At 38.3% G+C, this 20272-nt stretch overlaps 1 protein-coding gene across 4 annotated transcripts in view; it reads right to left on the bottom strand.

Moving 5' to 3' along the window:
* LOC126299451 (putative sodium-coupled neutral amino acid transporter 11) overlaps positions 1–20272 on the bottom strand; it is a 58373-nt gene that overhangs the window by 12461 nt on the left and 25640 nt on the right. For all 4 annotated transcript variants that reach the window (XM_049991364.1, XM_049991365.1, XM_049991362.1 and 1 more), the window contains 3 exons: positions 12051–12115; positions 4796–4957; positions 4434–4690 (listed from right to left, as the gene is read on the bottom strand). In XM_049991364.1, the coding sequence (XP_049847321.1) occupies positions 4434–4690; positions 4796–4957; positions 12051–12115 (484 nt within the window). The remainder of the gene's footprint in view (positions 1–4433; positions 4691–4795; positions 4958–12050; positions 12116–20272) is intronic.

Below are 20272 nucleotides of genomic sequence, written 5' to 3'. Positions count from 1 at the left end.
ACAGAGGGGGGGTGGGGGTGGGGCGACAGAGGGGGGGTGGGGGTGGGGCGACAGAGGGGGGTGGCGGTGGGGCGACAGAGGGGGGGTGGCGGTGGGGCGACAGAGGGGGGGGGTGGGGGTGGGGCGACGGAGGGGGGGTGGGGGTGGGGCGACGGAGGGGGGGGTGGGGGTGGGGCGACGGAGGGGGGGGGTGGGGGTGGGGCGACGGAGGGGGGGGTGGGGGTGGGGCGACGGAGGGGGGGATGGGGGTGGGGCGACGGAGGGGGGGGGTGGGGGTGGGGCGACGGAGGGGGGGGGTGGGGGTGGGGCGACGGAGGGGGGGGGTGGGGGTGGGGCGACGGAGGGGGGGGCGACGGAGGGGGGGGGTGGGGGTGGGGCGACGGAGGGGGGGGGGGGCGACGGAGGGGGGTGGGGGTGGGGCGACGGAGGGGGGGGGTGGGGGTGGGGCGACGGAGGGGGGGGGTGGGGGTGAGGCGACGGAGAAGGGGGGGTGGGGGTGGGGCGACGGAGGGGGGGGTGGGGGTGGGGCGACGGAGGGGGGGTGGGGGTGGGGCGACGGAGGGGGGGTGGGGGTGGGGCGACGGAGGGATCTATGTAATGTTCACAAATGTCATCAATGTGGAATGCTGCCACATATCTTTGCACAAGGTACAGTTACTGCTCAGCAGTATTGCAGGTAAATTATTCTGTATCTTGTTTGTTTAGGGGTACACTATGTCCCAGCTTTCTGCTCATGGAAGATAATGCCTGCCCACATAGAACTGTTGGTGTCAGATGCTGGAAAGTGGAGATAGTGAACATACATAATCACCTGCATACTCTCCAGACCTAAACCTGATGGAACATGCCTGGCATGATCTTGGCTGACTTTTTTCTCAATGAACACTCAACACTCACTCTTCGAACTGTACAAGAGCTGGAAACAATCTTGAGAGAGGAGTGAGGTAATATCCTGAAGGCATCAACAGCTTGGTAGCCAGCATGACCAACAGGTGCAAAATGTGTTAGCATTCCAGGGGGGCATATTCCTTACTGAGCATCTAATGTCAACCATTATACTGGGGGTCTGAACTGTGTCAAACATGAATGATATGTCTATTATCCTGTTATCACCACACGTTTAATTCTGCACCATTTTCATTACGAAGATACCACTCCACCTCTTACTACACATGTAGTTTTCAAGTCATTCATTATTGCCTGCGATTACTGCTGTCCAAGAGTGTGTGTGTGTGTGTGTGTGTGTGTGTGTGTGTGAGAGAGAGAGAGAGAGAGAGAGAGAGAGAGAGAGAGAGAGAGAGAGAGAGAGAGAGAGAGAGAGAGAGAGAGAGAGAGAGAGGAGGGGGGGGGGGGGTGTTTAACAGCTGTCAAGCAGGGTACTTATTTCAGTATCATGACCTGTTTTATAATTTCCACATTTACTCATCTATAACTGATTGCTCATACATTCTGACATCTTTTCTGTCTGCAGTGTCACCACTTTCTCCTTATCATTGACAAATTTAATGTCAATAGCATGCCGCCATGTCTGACTGCAAAGGTATTTTCTTCAATCACTTTTAATGCTTGCACTGTCTGGTAACAATGGGCAATATTTTAAGCTGGAGTGTGACTGTACTTAGTCATGTGACAATCAGTTGCTGTTACTGCCAGATCTTCAGTCTGCTTTGCTGGGTAAGACCAAATTTTTTTGAGGTGGTAAATGAAACATTTTTATTGAAATATTTGGTACTTGTGCAATATTTTGTAAGCATGCCTTCAAAGATCTGGGAATGTTAAGTTTCATAATGCACATGTATCTAGTGAAATTTATAGTAAAAATAGAAATCCACTGGTCAAAAATGAATAATGATGTTCATTATCATACTGGATGAAAACAACCATTATTCTCCATCAAAATTTGTTCAACTTTCTCACAAACTTATAAAAAATAAACTTACTAATGTTATTATCTTTAAGTAATTTTTGTTGCAGTACATGGTTGGCATGTGCCCATGTGCAGAACTTAATTATGTATAATTGTGTGCAAACTGACTATCCCATAAAATTACAATGATTCAGGTAGATGATCTGCAAAACATGTACATAACAGACTTAGTTGCTGGCTGGTTGGCTCTGAGCACTATACGACTTAACTTCCGAGGTCATCAGTCGCCTAAGACTTAGTTGTTATATAAACGATTCAGATTACCGTAATTCATCGAATTATTACCCAGCATATCAGATACGCATTCTCAACTCTCTGCTAAATACATTGTAAAAATGTTGGATTGCCAATTTAATTTCTTCAAGCCTTAACCCAATCCCCTTGTGCCATGTGAATTTTCTTATATTTACTGGAGAGCTTTCTTCCAAAAAATATTTAAAAATTTATATCAAAGTTTTCTTTGGAAAAATGTTATGAGTACTTCAATGAAAACTGAATATAAAATAAAAGACCAGAACATATTTATGGCTTTGGCCTGTATTTTCCCGTCACACATTTTATGTTTAAAGGGCCCTGTTGACACTAAGAAAGACGTATTTTCTTCCATGCTGCACCAAAGAAGTTATCCTACAAACTATTCCCCACCAAAACGTATACATAAATTAGAAATGGTAAAAATTCTCCAGTAGTTACAAAATTTCTTTGCTATTACTAGTATTACAGCAAGACAGTTTGAATGTTTTTAAATTCCTCCAGACAGAAGTACGCTTTCCAGATGCACATAACCGACATCCACAGTGACATTTCTCCAGTTACAGTGGACTTGCACATCCATACTCACCATTTTAAAACAAACTCTTGTCAAAAGCACACTTGACCTGACCAAGTGAATATTTAATATTTCAGGTCAAGCAGCCCACAGTGGATGCAAATAGGCTACTGCTCATATGTGACACATTTAATTTGAATTTACACTAGACTCCACACTGCTCTTTGTTATGGCACCATGACTGACGAAGTCAACAGTACCAGCAGTATGTAAACTATAGTACCGTGCAATTAACTATCTATTGTATTATACAGTAACAGTCTTTCTTCGTAAATATAAATGTATGTGACAGGAATAATTGTTTGCAGAATCTGGAGGACAGGGAGTAGGGCATGGAGACTGTCCACCTCTTCACATACTTCAGTCCCCCCTTTTGTTTCTGTCAGACTCCATGTGGTTAAATATGTGTGGTGGAAGCAGCAAAGAATGTGCAAAATTGTACATTCTGACTTTCTGCATAAATTATTTTTCTTCCAATGTCTTTGCCTTGCATTAAAAAAGGATTCTGTAACACCCTCACAGAACTCTCCAATAGTGATACTGAAATTGTTACTGAATTTCATTTTGTTTCTCAAACAAATCAGCAATTCTAATTCAAGTGAGCCTTATCAAATCTGCAAATATGGAGCATGGCATTTCTCCACAGTTAATTACATTACACTAAATTTATATGCCTATTCTTTATCATTATTCTGCAGTAAAGCCTTTAATAATAACTTCTGGTTGTACAAGGTTTTTGACAAACATTCTCATAGGACCAATGAATTTTTCCATGAGATCATTGTGTATGTTTTTAATAATAGTTGCCATATTGCCTTGAAATCAAGAATTTATTTAACACTAAGATTACTGGGTTCTACACATTACACACTATAAAATATAGCACACCTAATGTAAGCACAAATTCTCTAAGAGACATCATACTCAATGCCAAAGTAGTATTCATTGATCTCAAAGTACTACTATTTCCAACGATTTTAAATATGTACTTTAATTCAGTTATTTACTGCCAACTTCTAAACAACATTTTAAAAGTTATGTTTAAAAGCCTAGTTGCTTGATGCCTACATCTAATGCTGCTCACAGGTCTCACTATCTGACAAAAGCATTAATCAAATCCTGTATTTGTTTCTTCTGTTTAATGGTCTTCACACTTTGCTCTTCAACAAACTGCCAACTTATGAAGTAATTGCTAAGACAGAAGCAGGTCACACTGGCTCACAAATATTATCAGTAAATTATACTGCTTCAGATTCCTTAGCCGTCCTACACTATCGATTCAGTTTCAGTTTCTCCCTCTGATATAATTCATATTATGGTACTACACTTTACAGTCATCCTAAGGTAGGGTTATAAGACATGGAGACCACATGTCATGTTTGAGAATCAGTATAGATTGGTAAACCATATCACATTTACAAATTTTCAGTTTGGAACAACATGATCAACAAAACTAAAGTGGTGCACTGATTCTAATGATACATGCTTTAATCAAAGAATTATTTGGCCTGCTTGAACCTCTAACACAGTATTTGTCCACACCCTTACAGGCTATGTCACGCCAATTATCTTTCACACAATACCAAAAAGAAAATTTGCAGCTGAGAATCTTAAACATTTAACTTAAAAGTATAACAACATAATATTTTATTCACAAAGAATTTTTTTCATACTTACATTAAGTTCCAAGACAATGCCCAAACAATCAGTTGTCAAAGACAGTAGATATGTAGAAAAAATAAGGCCAATTGTTAAGCCATAGTGTACTGCTTTTGGATAATCTAGGCATAAACTGTATGCTGACATTATGTTTTGAATGACATCTCTTGTTACGAGAAATTCTATTGGATATGTAAGAAGGATGGTGAAACAGAACATAACTCTTGCAACATTTATTAATGCATCATCCCAGCAGTAATTTTCAAGCAAATCACCTAAAAAAAAGTTGAATGTTGTTCAGCATTTTGAGTCATCAGGAGTTTAAAAATCTAACTTCAGAATATACATACACAACACAGACATTTTTTAACAGTGATTACCTTGTGAAAACTGCTTAAATGTTGCATAACCAGCAATTCCAAACAACAGTGTGACTATGTAGGATGTTGTAACAGATATGTGAGTTACTTTGTTCCAAAGCTGCTGGTTACCATCCTTAATTGAACCGTACACCAAGAAAGTGTTGTGGTGGCACATGAATGCTGCAAAGAAACTTTTCTGTACATACTATCTTAAAAGTTTTTAGCTATTTGTAAAGGGCATTAAATCAGAAACTCTTCATAAGAAATTTTAAACACAACCAAATTTTACTCAGTGTGCTATTACAACTTGTGTTCCACATGTACTACCAAAACTACAAAAAGACATATTATAAACTCAGTTTTAGTAATTAACTTAAACAGTCTTGTAAAGTACCAAAATTATTTTCCTATAATAGCTTCAAATAACTCCCATCACCATATGGGCACACACATGCACAGGACCATTTAATTGTTTATCTGACCTTAATATCCATAGTCATGAACTGTATTTTTGCTTCACAATGCATTTATGCAATTCATTTTACTGTTATCCAGCACAAAAATGCGTTTAGGCCTTATTGATGCACTTGTTCCAGACAACACTGAAGGGAGAGAGGACTAACCCAGGATGTTTGACCACTATACAGGGTGTTCAGAAATTCCCATTATAAACTTCTAAGACTTTTTGAGGGGAGTGAGCACATAATATTTTGAATAAGAACCCATGTCTAAACGTACAGTTCCCGCTCTACAGCGGTTTCCATTCATACATTTAGCATGTCCACATCGCTGAGGCAAAAAGAAAAGTCTCAGAGTTGCTTGTTCTGGTATGCAATAGGATAGACAAGATGAAGTCCTATGGACTACTACCTGTGCAGTCATATGCAAAGTCTTACAGAGACAGATAAAGATCTGCTGGCATGAGTTATGGCTACTGTATTAGAAATTGAAGAGACACCAAGTGGCAGGTGAGAGAGAGATAGAGTACCAGAACATGCTTCATAGGTATAATGTCTGTAACAACGTTGGCAGTCATCACATCAAGCCACTGCTGTAATGCATCAATACCGTTCTGTACAAGTAAACATGTAATGCTTAAGTGTTAATGCAAACAAAATGGATGTTCTGTTATGTAATAATTTTACTGGGTCGCACCTAATTGAACTCCACAAGCAGAAGTGGACAATTTAAACTTCTGAACTGAAACTGTTATAAAACGGGAATGGTACTTTTCTGGACATGGGCTCCTATTGAAAATTTTATGTACTCACTCCCTCTACATGTCCTGGAAGTTTGTCCTACACTGTTTTGCTAATTTTAATGACCATGATTATTCTTTTCACAACAACTGAGCTTTAGATGCCTGTTCAAATGTCTGCATACAACTGACCCAGCAAATTATGCTTCTACACTACTGATTATGTCATCTCTCTGTATTTATTACAGTAATGGAGAGAGAAATTATGACAGCGTTTATGCAATTAAACTAAATAGGCTGTTTTTATGCTACCGGCTACACAGCAAGAAGTAAACACTGCTGAAAGCTGAGACAACTACAACTACACCTCCACTATTAAAGATACAAACTGTAATATTTTTATTTATTTCTTTATTGTAATACATTTTGCATAGATCCATTTTTGCATGGTAACACATGGATGTGTAATGAGTCAAAACATTTAATTCATGATACAGTGATTTCCATCACGACAAACAAAGATTAAGAATACAACCTGAAAAATAATAACAACAAACAGTAAGTTCTAATTACACTCACACAAATTAAGATACAATTTTCAGATATTATCTAAACAATTTTTTACCAAGTAAAAGTGACCTCCTCCTGGAGTTACAGATCACCCATTAACCTAATTAAAGCAGCAAGATATGGCTCAGGAACACACAATAATACATGGCAAATAATCTTAGCTATCTCTAGTAAAGAATTATTCTAGAGAATAGAAACTTTTTTCAAGAAGTAACTCTTTTAGCTTACTTAAATAGTACATTATTACCTCGTAGACACTTAATATTACTTGAAAGTTCATTTCAGATTTTTGTGCTTGTGTATTTTACACCTTTTTGTACCAGAGACAAAGTTTTCAGGTCACAGTGTACATCACATTTCCTTCTTGTGTTAAGATGGTATGTTTCATTCATTTCATATTGAGAAGGATTGTGAGGCATGAATGTCATAATTGAAAACAGATATTGTGAAGTAGTGGTTAGTATTCCTATTTGCTTAAAAAGGCTGTGAGGTCAGGTTCTTTGAGGCACTCCACACAAAATTCGGACAGCCCTTCTGTGACTTGTGAAGAGTTTTTTCGACAGTGGTGAAACGCCTCAAGGTTATTCCTTAACACCTAACCGAATGGAAGTAGCCAAAGTAAGCAGATTTTGAGACAGTGATGTGTCAAATTTTGGTGACTATCCGTATGGCAAATGTTGCTGAACTAAGCCTTTTCAGGGTTTCATGGATATAGTGTTCCCAGTTAAGCCTGTTAGCTATATGTATGACCAAGGATTTCACAATCTACCCTCTGTATCTGCTGGCTCCCGTGTGCAGTGTTTATCTCCTGTGGGCTTTTGTGACCAGCATGGAAATGAATGGAATTGGTTTTGCTGAGGTTTACTGATACAGAATTTATCGTGAACCAATTCAGAACATCCTCAAGTAATTGGCTGGCACTTAATTCTAGGTCAGGTGTCTTATTGTCTATCACAATACTTGCATCATTTGCAAACATTGTGAAGTTGCCTGCTTTGTTTGAGGACAAAGGTAGGTCACTGATTATACATACATACAGGGTGTTACAAAAAGGTACGGCCAAACTTTCAGGAAACAATCCTCACACACAAAGAAAGAAAATACGTTATGTGAACATGTGTCTGGAAACGCTTACTTTCCATGTTAGAGCTCATTTTATTACTTCTCTTCAAATCACATTAATCATGGAATGGAAACACACAGCAACAGAACGTGCCAGTGTGACTTCAAACACTTTGTTACAGGAACTGTTCAAAATGTCCTCTGTTAGTGAGGCTACATGCATCCACCCTCCGTCGCATGGAATCGCTGATGCAGCCCTTGAGAATGGCGTATTGTATCACAGCTGTCCACAATACAAGCAGGAATAGTCTCTACATTTGGTACCGGGGTTGCGTAGACAAGAGCTTTCAAATGGCCCCCATAAATGAAAGTCAAGAGGGTTGAGGTCAGGAGAGCGTGGAGGCCATGGAATTGGTCCGCCTCTACCAATCCATCGGTCACCGAATCTGTTGAGAAGCGTACGAACACTTCGACTGAAATGTGCAGGAGCTCCATCGTGCATGAACCACATGTTGTGTCGTACTTGTAAAAGCACATGTTCTAGCAGCACAGGTAGAGTATCCTGTATGAAATCATGATAATGTGCTCCATGGAGTGTAGGTGGAACGAAACTAAAATGGGCTCTAACATGGAAAGTAAGCGTTTCCAGACACATGTCCACATAACATCTTTTCTTTATTAGTGTGTGAGGAATGTTTCCTGAAAGTCTGGCCATTATATATATATATATATATACAGAGAGAGAGAGAGAGAGAGAGAGAGAGAGAGAGAGAGAGAGAGAGAGATTACCCTCCTACCTGCATATTGTTACCATCTAACACTATTTTCTGTTGTCTGCCTTTTATCCTTTTATGTAAGATTTCGGCCAGTTGCCCATTCGTCCTCCGAGTCCATAATGCCACACTGTCTCTATATGTATTCTACGACTGACAGTCAACGGCCTTAGACAGATCAAAAAATGTGTCCACAGGCAATGTCTCCTTGTCAAGGCATTCCAAACCATTATTGGTAAATTAAAATATAGCTCTGGTTGTGGAGAAACTCACTCTGAATCCAGCTGGTTTTTACGAATTACTGCAAAGTTTTATAGAAGATCAACTATCCTGACATATTAATTTTTTTGAGGACTTTAAAAAAATGTAATCAACTGAGAGAGGACAATAGTTTGTCACATCTGAGACATCGTCTTTTTTGTAGAGGGGTTTTACAATAGCATACTTCATCCTGTCAGGGAAGATATTTTGTTTCAGACAGACATTGAATATGTAAGCTAGGACTTCGCTGAACTGATTGCAGCAGGATTTTAGCAGTTTGCTGGAGATGTTGAAACCAGTTTATTTATTTATTACTGTACTGTTATTGGGGCTATAGCTATCTGCTGTATGGTATTTGGGAAATTAACTTTCAGTATTTTGAAGGCCTCTTCTAAAGGACCCATTGTGTCCTGTTTTCTTGGCAACACTTAAAAAGTGCTCATTTTTGCCACAGCCTCTTTATTTTGTACTTGTCTACCTTCATTCGATTTTGTTACTAGATTTATTAATTTTGGGGCATAGATAAAAACTTTTTGAATTTTAAATAATTTTACATTATTTTTATACTGATTTAGCTGGTTGTGGTTGTCTGAATTTTTTTTGTGGCTATGTACAGTTCTCATTTCCTTTCACATGAAATCTTAGCCAGTGGTTATCCATGGCTTTTTCATATGTTTTGTGGTTTGGGTCTTAGCTTTTTTTTTTTTGAGGGGGTTGGGGAAGGTGTTTTCAAATATCAGTGACCCTTCCTTACTGAAAATGATTATACTTGGAATTGCCATTTTCTAAATTATACACAGGTACCAAATCTGTTGTTTGGAGATGTGATTTAAAACTCTGGATAGTTTCATCATTAGTTGTCCTAGCTATTTTCCAACAGGGAGCCACTATCACTCTCATAGATACCTGCATTATTTATAATGAGTCTTTGTCCATCATGGTCAAAGAGACCATTCAGGACTTGTCTGGTAGTTTTATCACCTATTTCGGTCTGGTCTATAAATATATTATCAGTGTGCTTGAACATGAAGTTATTCCAGGAGGGAATCTAACCACAGAAACAAGATTATATGTGTACATCAGATTTTATAGGTCTGACATTTCTCTGGAATTTGTTACGAAGTTTACACTGAACTCTTCAAGCAATATCACATCCCTTTTGTGTTTGAATAAGTATATTACGACAGCTTCTACCTTTTTCAAAAAGAGACTGAAGTTCCCTGAAGGTTCTCTGTGCACTGTTAATTACTGATATATGGGAGTTACCCAAAAACAATTCTATGGCACGCACTTCCAAATGATGTTCCAAACAATAATTCTGCACATCAATTGCTGCCACACTGGTTTTAACAAATGGCAACACAGACTCTTTCTTTACACTTTCTACAAAACAATGTTGCTAATTAATAATTATTTATCAGAAGTTTTTCTATACCAGAATAAATATGGTGCTCACTAATGTACAGAACATGGGCATACTCTATATCTCATGGCTCATGGATATTGGTAAGTTCATTGATCTTACTGTACAGGCTTCTAATGTTTTGGCAACAAATTGCCACTTTTTGTTTAGCAGTAGAAGTTACATTGTTTTCTCTAAAAAGATGTTTCAGTTTAAGGTCTGGGCAAGGTATTTTTCACTACCCATTTCTCTAAGTTGGTCTGTTTCTGCACACTGATAGATTGGGAAGAAGCACTTTTACCTTGTTCTTTCAGCAGCCAGTTGTCCAATGTAGTATGTCTACAGTCAGTCCCACAATTATCTAGTGTAGTGGTACACTCTTCATTCAAACTTGTCTTGGGTTAACATTGTTTATTGCATTTGCAATTGTGTCAAATTATAGTCTAAATGAACTTTCCTAGGCCAGCTGATATGAAAGCCATGAGTGGCACAAAGTTCTCTACCAGATTTGTGAGCTTCAGTCCTATGAACATTCGCAATACTGCTGCAGATTTCTGCATAATGCCTATTTGTGGACATTACTGCCTTGTTTACACACATTAGTTACAATTTATGCCTTCTTTAGTGTTGGAAATGTACTGTTTTACTTTCGAATGTCTATTTTGGCTGGAGCAATTCACAGGTTGCATAATTTTTGTGATTTTTCCTCTTGGCTTATGATTTGATGGTTTTCTGATTAAGTACTTTGATGCAGCACATGAGAGAGGGTGGTTTTTTTTCAGTAGATGAAGCAGCATATATGCTATGATTTGTGTAGCAATTATGTTATTAAAATTATCTTCAGCCACTGTGTGCACTACTTCTATGTTACATCCACTTTTGGTCTGCTCGGCTGTCTTCAGTTTATTACATTCACTTTCAGTATTTTTCACCCTATCACCAAGCACTCTGTTCTCCTCGACTGATCTGTGCACAGTTTCTTGCAGTGAGTTAATAGTTTCAACTAGTTTGGATTCGTTAGGATGCACGTTACACACTTTTATTTTGTATTGGATGGTTTTTCGCTGTAGTATTTCTGCATAGCATGACTTTGGACTTTGTGGATCACTGCTGTTTTATTTCTTTTTATTCTTGACACCTGGTAACTCATGAGGATTCACAAAAAGTGGAGATACAACTTCATTTAACTATTTACTCTGCTTTTAAAACCATGAAACAGCAACCTCATCTTTATTACCAAAGTCTGGCATGTGCTGTGACAATCATGAACTATACTACTGCATTTCCAGTTTTATTTCTTAACAAAGTTTATCACCAAAGGCTCTCAGCTAATGTGGCACACTTTATTTGCACCGGCATGCAGCTATAAAAACCCTGTTACCATATTTTCTTACAGAATACAGAGTATCACCATAAGGTTATTGAAACCACCGAACCACACCTTTATTAACATTCCACTATTGGACCAACCTACCAACTAAAATTATATACCTAACTTGCCTCCAACTGCAATAGGGAATATTAAGGCATTTCATAACACCACCACCAAATAGTACTGCCCACCACCCATTATTAAGAGCTTTTAACTTTGTGTCACTAATTTACCTCTTAGCATCAACAGTCCTTTCCAGATTATGAAAGCAGGTAGCATATAGCTCTACAATCAAAACTGCATGCCTTGGTGTCCTCAGTACTGAACTCCATGCTGCTCAGAATACTATGCAATAGCTGTAAAAAGATAACAGAAATTCCTTTCGACTCAAGAGTAAAAGCATATCATCTAAATATGCATGGCCGATACAAACTTCTCAGCTCTACTAAACCTGAAGCAGCAAATAGTACTTTCTCAAGTGTGCCAACAGAAATTACTATTTTGTAATTTCAGCCAGAAACTCTTCTGAATATTAAACATTATGAATGCCTTAACTGATACTGTAATGGAACACTAAAATGTTTAAAATTATCCTTACATATTGCACTGCATAATAAAGTCTTAAAATTACTTACCAAATGCCATTATTGCAATAGCTGGTAGCATGTCCTTATTCACAACTGTCCATTCACCTGGTGGACTGAAAATTGATAAAACAACTTCAGAGCATCATGTAATAAACACACAATCTTTACAAATACATGGGTAATAGACCATTTTAAATTCACAGCATATGCAATGTAACAGGATGTATCCGTACATTACCAGATACTAAATTTTGTTGGACTAGAGAACTCCACCTCCATATAACATGTAAGACAATATCTGTGTTAAAGAATGTATGTGAGAGGTATTCAGTAAGTATTGCAACAGTTTTTTCTAGGCCACTTTCGGTTGAAAAAATGTGGAATTTGTTGTGGAACATCGTAGAATATTCACACTTCAGCCCCTTTAAATTTATGACGTTCCAATACATGGCGGCACTGTACATAATCTTCAAAATGGCATTTTTAATGGAGCTGCATTCGAAGCAGACTTGTCATTTAGTTTCTTTTGGCAGAAAAATTGAGTATCAGAGATATTCATAGCCACTTGCAGAATGTCTACAGAGACCCGACAGTGAAAAAAAGCATGGCGAGTTGTTGGACAAAGTGTCTGTCAACACTACAACGAGGTCACGCAAAAGTGTCCGACCTATGTGCTGGCCAGTTACACACAGCTGCGACTACTGCAATGCTGGTACATGCGAACACTCATTCGAGGTGATCAACAAATCACATCAAACACCTTGCTGCATAACTGAATGTCTGCTGTTAGTGCTGACACTCATCCATCAGTTGGGGTACTCAAAAGCAAGCGCGCGCGCATGTGTGCGCGCGCTGGGTTCCTCCTCGCCTAACGTAAGACCATAACAGCGAAGGACCATCTGTGCAGAATTGCTTGCACATTACGAGGTTGGCCAGGACACTTTTGTCGAACACTGTTAAAGATGATGAGACAAAGGTTCATCACCTCATCAGAAACAAAATGGCAATCCATTAAGTGATGCCAAGACACCTCTCCTCTGAATAAGTTCAAAGCTGTGATCTCCACTGTTATTCTGTTTGATGTCCTCTCTCATGGTGCAACAATCAACTCTGAAGTTTACTGTACTGTACTACCCCCAGAAGAATTAAGGAACAAATCCAGCACATTTGTTAACTGAAAAAAAAGAAAGAAAGAAAAAGCAGCAGCAGCTAACGAACTTCTCCTTTTCCATGATAGCACAAGGCCTCAAGCACGTCTGCACACCCAAAAGCAGCTCGCAAAACTTCATTGGAATGTTCTTCATACCCACCCTACAGCCCAGATCTAGCACCTTCCCACTTCCATCTGTTTGGCCCAATGAAGGATACAATCCATGGGGAGTTGTATGTGGGTGATGGGGAGGTTACAGATGCAGCAAGATGTTGGCTCTGATTTTTGATCAGTGGAGTGGTACCATTCTGGCAGACAGTGAAAGATCATCTTCCTCCCTCCACAGATTCCAGTTTGAGTTCAATGGACATTTCCATAATATACACTTGCTGATCCATTGCTTCGAGCTCATCCTTTAATCTAACCTACTGAGAGGATCTCAACATTAACAGCATTCTAGAATAAATGAGTAGCATTTGTGTTCTATACCTGCTGTCCTTGATAAACAAGCTACACATTCCTAGAATTCTCGTGATGAACCAAAGTCTAGCATTCACATTCCCTATTACCTACCTTACGTGCTCATTCCATTTCATATTGCTTTGTCACATTATGCCTGGATATCTCAGTGATGTGACTGCACTAAGCAAAAAACCACTAATAATGTATTCGAACATTAGAGGGTAGTTTTTCCTACTCATCTACATTAACTTCCATTTTTCTAAATTTAGAGCAAACTGTCATTCATTACATCAAATAGAAATTCTCTCCAAGCCACCACATATCCTTCTACAGTGATTATACTTTCCTGTACACCACAGCATTATCAGCAAACAGTTACAGATTGCTGATCACCCTGTGTCAGGTTGTTTATGTATATGGAGAACAAAAGTGGCCATATCACACTTCCCTGACTCACTCCTGACAATAACCTTGTCTCTGATAACACTTGCCAGCCAAGACAACATACTCTGTTCTATTGTTGATTATAAAGCCGCCTCGATTGCAAATTGGAACCGGATGTTGACCTAGGTGTCACCGCAGATAACCACGCCGTCTTTGGAAGAAGGCATGGTTATCCGCAGCGAAAAACCTAGGTCAACATACAGTTTCAATTTGAAATCGAGGCAGATTCTTTATAATAATTAAATTATTCACGATTGCTGACGCACTGCAACATTAAAAGTTCTCTGTTCTATTGCTTACAAAGTCTTCGAGTGGCTCATCTTAGATACTATTCTGTATACTCTGACCTTAATTAGAAGTCTGCAGTGAGGCACCACGTTAAACACTTTCCAGAAATATAGGAATACGTAACCTGTTCTTCATTCATGGCTCGCAGGATACTGCGAGAAAAGGGAAAGGCAAGTTTGTACAAGAGATGCTTTCAAAATATTTTCTGATTTGTGAACAAACATAAGCTACTTTGCCTAAAAGAAATTTATTATATTTGAACTTATATTATAATCATGAACATTAAGGATGTTCGTCTGTAATTTTGCAGTGTCCATTCTTTTACCCTTCTCATGTACTGAAGTCACCTGCAGCTTTTTCCAGTTTCTTCAGACTTTTCACTGTGCAAGAGATTCACAGTAAATGCAAGCTAACTAAGGGCTATTATGAAAGAGTACCCTCTATAAAACTGAACAGAAACTCCATGTCAATCTGGTGCCATTCAGTTTCCACTCTTTCAATTGCTTTTCAATGCTAGGAATGCTTATATCTATGATCTACATATGGGCACATGTGCGACTGTCTAATGATGTGTACCAGTACAATCCTCTTGCAAAAAAAAAAAAAAAAAAAAAAAAAAAAAAAGTTTAATGCAATATTTGTACTTTTTTTCTGTTGCTATCTTATAGTGCCACATCAAACTGGTGAACAAGTGACTGAATAGAAGCCTTTGACCTGCTTATAGGTGTTGTGTAGGACCAGAATTTCCCTGGGTTCTTGACAAGATCATTTGCTAATGTATGAATATGGAAGATCAAGTATACTTTGTGCAACAATCTATGTAGTCTCTCAAATGTCTAACTTGCCTGCAGACAATTCCAGTTCTCTCTCTCTCTCTCTCTCTCTCTCTCTCTCTCTCTCTCTCTCTTTAAACTGATAATGCAACAATTTGTTTCCTCAGTATTTTCTGAATATGCTTACTAGACCATGGTGGAACTTTCCTTATTCCACTTGCTCAGTACACAAACTACCTCACTGAAAGTATCCAGACACCAATTAATGACCATTAATAAGGGGTGTCTTCACCTTTCACCTTTCTGATGGTTTTTAACTCTGCTGGGGACATCTTCAATGATGTTTCAATGTTGGAAGGAATGCCAGCCCTTTACTACTAAAAAGCCACAGCCAGAGGCCACAGTCATGTTTGACACTTTGATCTGAAGCGAAGTTAACATTCCAGCTCATTCCAAAGGTATTCCATAGGGCTGAGGTCACGACTTTGGATGGGCCAGACCATTTCAGGAAGGTTATTGCTCACAAACCATCTTAGAGACGCTGCTTTATGGCAGGGTGCATTGTCATGGTGACACTTATGATCATTGCCTCCAAACTGTTCCTCTACTGTAACCAGTACACAATATTATAATAGTATGCATATCCTTCCACATTTAGCACTTTCTTAACCCCTTGCTGTACCATTTAGTTCAAAGAAATCAGTGCCCAAGTACTTTGAGATGACGTGGTAAATGGGACAGCACAATATATGTAACATTCCTAATATTATTTGTTTCATATGATACTGCTCTGTATTATTACATATATATTTACAATATTTCAAACAATACTTCAAATTATAACTAAATATAGATCTTTATGTATAAAAAATACTTTAATAGAAATTATAATCTCCTTAGGCATCTTCAGGCGTGACTTCTGAGGGACTATAATAAGACGCCTAAAGGTTGATATTGTCAACAAAAAATTTAATTACAAGATGACATGCTCCTCTTCAACAAGTTTGTAGTAGGAAAATATCTACAATTCTAAAAATTAGTACTCCTGCATGGTACAGTAGTTTCGAAAGCTTTGGGGTAGATGTAAAATCACTTTACACACTGTGCACTCCTGCATCATTTTGCTTCATGCTTTGTGGAAACTCTGCACACCTTTTTTTTCTTTAATCTTTCCTTGTTTCATGTGTAGTGAATGCACTGAGCAGAGCCATCTCTGACACACACACACACACACACACACACACACACACACACACACACACACACACACAATGTATTCGAGGATGCATTTGGGCTTCACTGTTTTTCTGAACTGCTTGTCTGTGTGTTCAGCCGTGTCTGAATTTTCATGTTTAATTGATACCACATTTAAATCACATGCCTTTCCATCTCCAAGTCAACAAACTGTTACAACTCTTACTGATTTCAAGGGATTTCTTACAACCAGATTTTATAATGTTCAACAGTCCTTGTCCATCAGTATATGAGGTCTGCCTGGCCTCAGTTTAGTTGTGGTTGTCTTCATTCCCACTTCACAATCAACAGTTGACTTGAGCAACTTCATAGGATTCAAATGTCCCTGATGGATTTGTTGCTCAGGTGACATCACACATTCAAAGTCAGGGTTCTCCTGATCAGCCCATTCTGCTGTCACCATTTCTCTACTAACAACATAATACTTTCCCCCTGCCTCCTTTATACAAGTTGGTCCACCCATCAAGACATCTAGTGGTCAATTGCACATTACATAATATATCCCAATATTTTTTATCGGACAGTGTACTTTTGCAGATCATGAATTGCAATCAGTTTTAACTTTGCCCATTATTCCATCTACACCCACTATATTGGAACTAAATAATGTCCATCCATTGTCTAAGGAGTATGCTAGCAATTGCTGATTGTTCTTTTCAGGACAAAAGCTCTTAGTATTCTCGATGGATATATTACCTTTACTAAACATCACCACTACATCATGAACATGAATCTGATTACACTGACCCTTTATACAAGGCCAGGTCTCTTTGCAGCCATTAAAATATTTGGATTTGAATGAAGAGGAAACTGTAAAAGAAAGTATTGCGTGACTATCATCACAATCAGGCTGCAGTGACTGATGTGTACATCATCTCTCTAAACGGGACTGAAAATGCAGATGGCCATGGAGTTTCAAGGAATAGAAAATGATTAGAAGGCCAGTAAATTACGAAAATAAACCCAGGCAACCAAAGATAATGCCAGAAGAAGTGTCAAAGGACTAGGATGAAACAGTCAAGTTTTTAGATGCAGAAAATTATAAAGTTGCAATTAATGAATAAATGCACTCACATCAAAATATGTACCCTGACACTGCAGTATACCTTCATTATTTAAGGCTCTGTAAAGTAGTATTTTCATGTCATTTGAATGGCTGAACTGAAATACCACTACAAAAAAATTTATGGGCAACCTATCGGTAATTTTCATACATTGATTGTCTGTCTTAACTCACAACAGTTGAAAAATGGGTAAGTGAATTATATAAAACCACACTTATCTTTAAGATCATGAGCAAAGTGAATATCCATAAGCAATTTACTGGTAAGATTTTTATTCCACACAGTAATGTCAAAGATCACCATAGACTGATTATTTACACCTCAATTCACAAATACGAACACATTTGTTTTAAGATGTAAGCAAGTATTACCATATATTTTGATAATTTGTGTCATTTGACCAGGCCAATTCCACTAGTGTATATTACCAGCAACTTACTTTCAATAAACTAGGAGAAAGTAATACAGAATATTTTCTGATTAAATTGATGAGTGATCAGTAATGATCACTATAAAATACTTAGACCATAAAATGCAGATGAATGCCACACTGTTGATTATCTGTTGTAAATGTCCTTATCTTAATTACTGTATAGTACAAAAATCAAAGTTTTCAAACATGAAGGTTGTGCTGCACTAGATAAAGCAGGTATACAGTCAGGCTAGGATCCAACTAATGTCTTAGCTTTAGAAGAGCCATACCCTGCCTCCAATTTTTTTTTTTTTTTATAGGTAGGGCAGTTGAGGATAAATGAATTAAGCTCTCTTCCTTTTAAATCATATGCAGCAGCCAAGTCAATTTGTCATAAAGAAAATAAAACCAGAGAGCTTCAAGTATTTTAAACTGAGGCCCCTTACCAAATGAAGATGGCAGCCGAGTGACAAGTAAGATTGTAGTGCTCGTAAAAAGTTTTGATCATAATTTTTTTGACTGTAACTATGTTCTTTTCTGCTGTCTTCACATTTTGAATACCTTACATAGTACATTTAGTGTAAATTATATTGCAGGTTTGACTGTCTAGTGACTTTTCGATTAATGTTTTATACGTCTGACTTGTTTACATACTGAACTTAATGCTTTTCATGAACCATGTATATCTGGAGACATTTTATGAATAGTTTTTTTTAGTGAATAGACGCACTATTATCTTTTCTGTCACACAAGGGAAGGTCCGGCATCTCCGTTCGGTTTAGAAGTATCATGAGCTGGTTTAGATTGCTGTTACGTGCGACTTGACAAATGTTTGTTTTAATACACTTGACCTATAAGAATAGCCTTGCAGTAGTAACTAACTTTACACACTAGCAAATGTTGCATTCTTTTTATGGTGAAAAACTTAAAATATTTCATAATACTCCTTTAGTGTTTCAGATTTCTGTTTTTTCCTTTCTTTGTTACACACATTATTTGACTGCAAATGGACTCTCTGGGAGCTGTTATAAGGAAGTGGGTAGTGGGAGTGATTGTGCGAACTCTGGTAAGTTGTTTCAGGGGTTGGGGAGACTGTACTGTGACTGCTGAGGCCCTTTTACATCTAAATCAAGTGTGGCTACCCTGCAAAATCATACTTAAGTGCCTGACAAAGGTTTCAATGAACCACTTTTGTGATAACTCTGTTATTCCACTAACAGTGTGTGGAAAAAGCACCTCCACCTTTCCGTTTGAGCTCCAATTTTTCTAATTTTATTGATGATCGTTTCTCCCTATGTAGGTGGCCGTCAACAAAATATTTTTACATTCAGAGGAGAAAGTTGATGATTGAAAATTCATGTACAGATCTTGCAGTAACTAGAGACACCCGTTTTAATTATGTCCACACCAAATCCTGTATCATGTCCATGACTTTCTTCCCAATTTCTCGATAATACAAAATGGGATGTCCACCTTTGAACTTTCTTGATGTACTCCATTGATACTATCTGGTACAGATAGTAGCAGCAGTGCAGCAGTGCTAAAGATGATGAACAAGCATAGCATATGCAGTAGATTTGTTACATCTTCTAAGTGTCCTGCCAATAAAATACAGTCTTTGGATCACCTTCCCACAAAGTTTTCTGAATGTTTCCAATTTAAGTTGTTCATAATTGTAACTCCTATGCATTTAGTTGAATTTACAGGCTTTACATTTGATTGATGCATCGTGTAACCGAAGTTTAATGGATTCTTTTTCATCCTCAAGTGGATGACCCCTCACTTTTCCCAATTATCGCACAATACAGATATCTTATCTAAATCTTTTTGCAATTTGTTTTGATCTTCTGACGACTTTACTAGACAATAGACACAGCTCCATCAGCAAATAACCAAAGGCAAGTGCTCAGATTGTTTCCTAAATAGATTACATAGATACGGAACAACAGAGGGCCTACCTTGGGGAACACCAAAAAATCACTTTTGTTTTAGTTGATGACTTTCCATCAGTTATTACAAATTGTGACCCCTCTAACAGGAAATCATGAATCCAGTCTCATAACAGATGATACTCCCTAAGTACGCAATTTCACTACAAGCTGCTTGTGTGGAACAGCATCAAAAGCCTTCTGAAAATCTATAAATAAGAGATCCACTTGAAATTCTCTGTTGATAGCACTCAGGACATAGTTTGAGTAAACAGCTATTTGTGTTTCACAAAAATGATGTTTTCTAAATCCGTACTGGCTTGTGTTAATACATCATTATCTTCGAGGTAATTCATAATGTTTGAACACAATGTATGTTCCAAAATCCTGCTGCATATTGACAATGAGCCTGTAATTAAGCAGGTTACTCCTACTGCCTTTCTTGAATACTGGTGTGACCTGTGCAACTTTCCAATCTCTGGGTATGGACCTTTC

This window comes from Schistocerca gregaria, chromosome X, assembly GCF_023897955.1.
Source record: "Schistocerca gregaria isolate iqSchGreg1 chromosome X, iqSchGreg1.2, whole genome shotgun sequence".
Classification (NCBI taxonomy): Eukaryota; Metazoa; Arthropoda; class Insecta; order Orthoptera; family Acrididae; genus Schistocerca; species Schistocerca gregaria.
The sequence above is the reverse complement of the archived record's forward strand: the minus strand, read 5'-3'. Positions and strand labels throughout refer to the sequence as shown.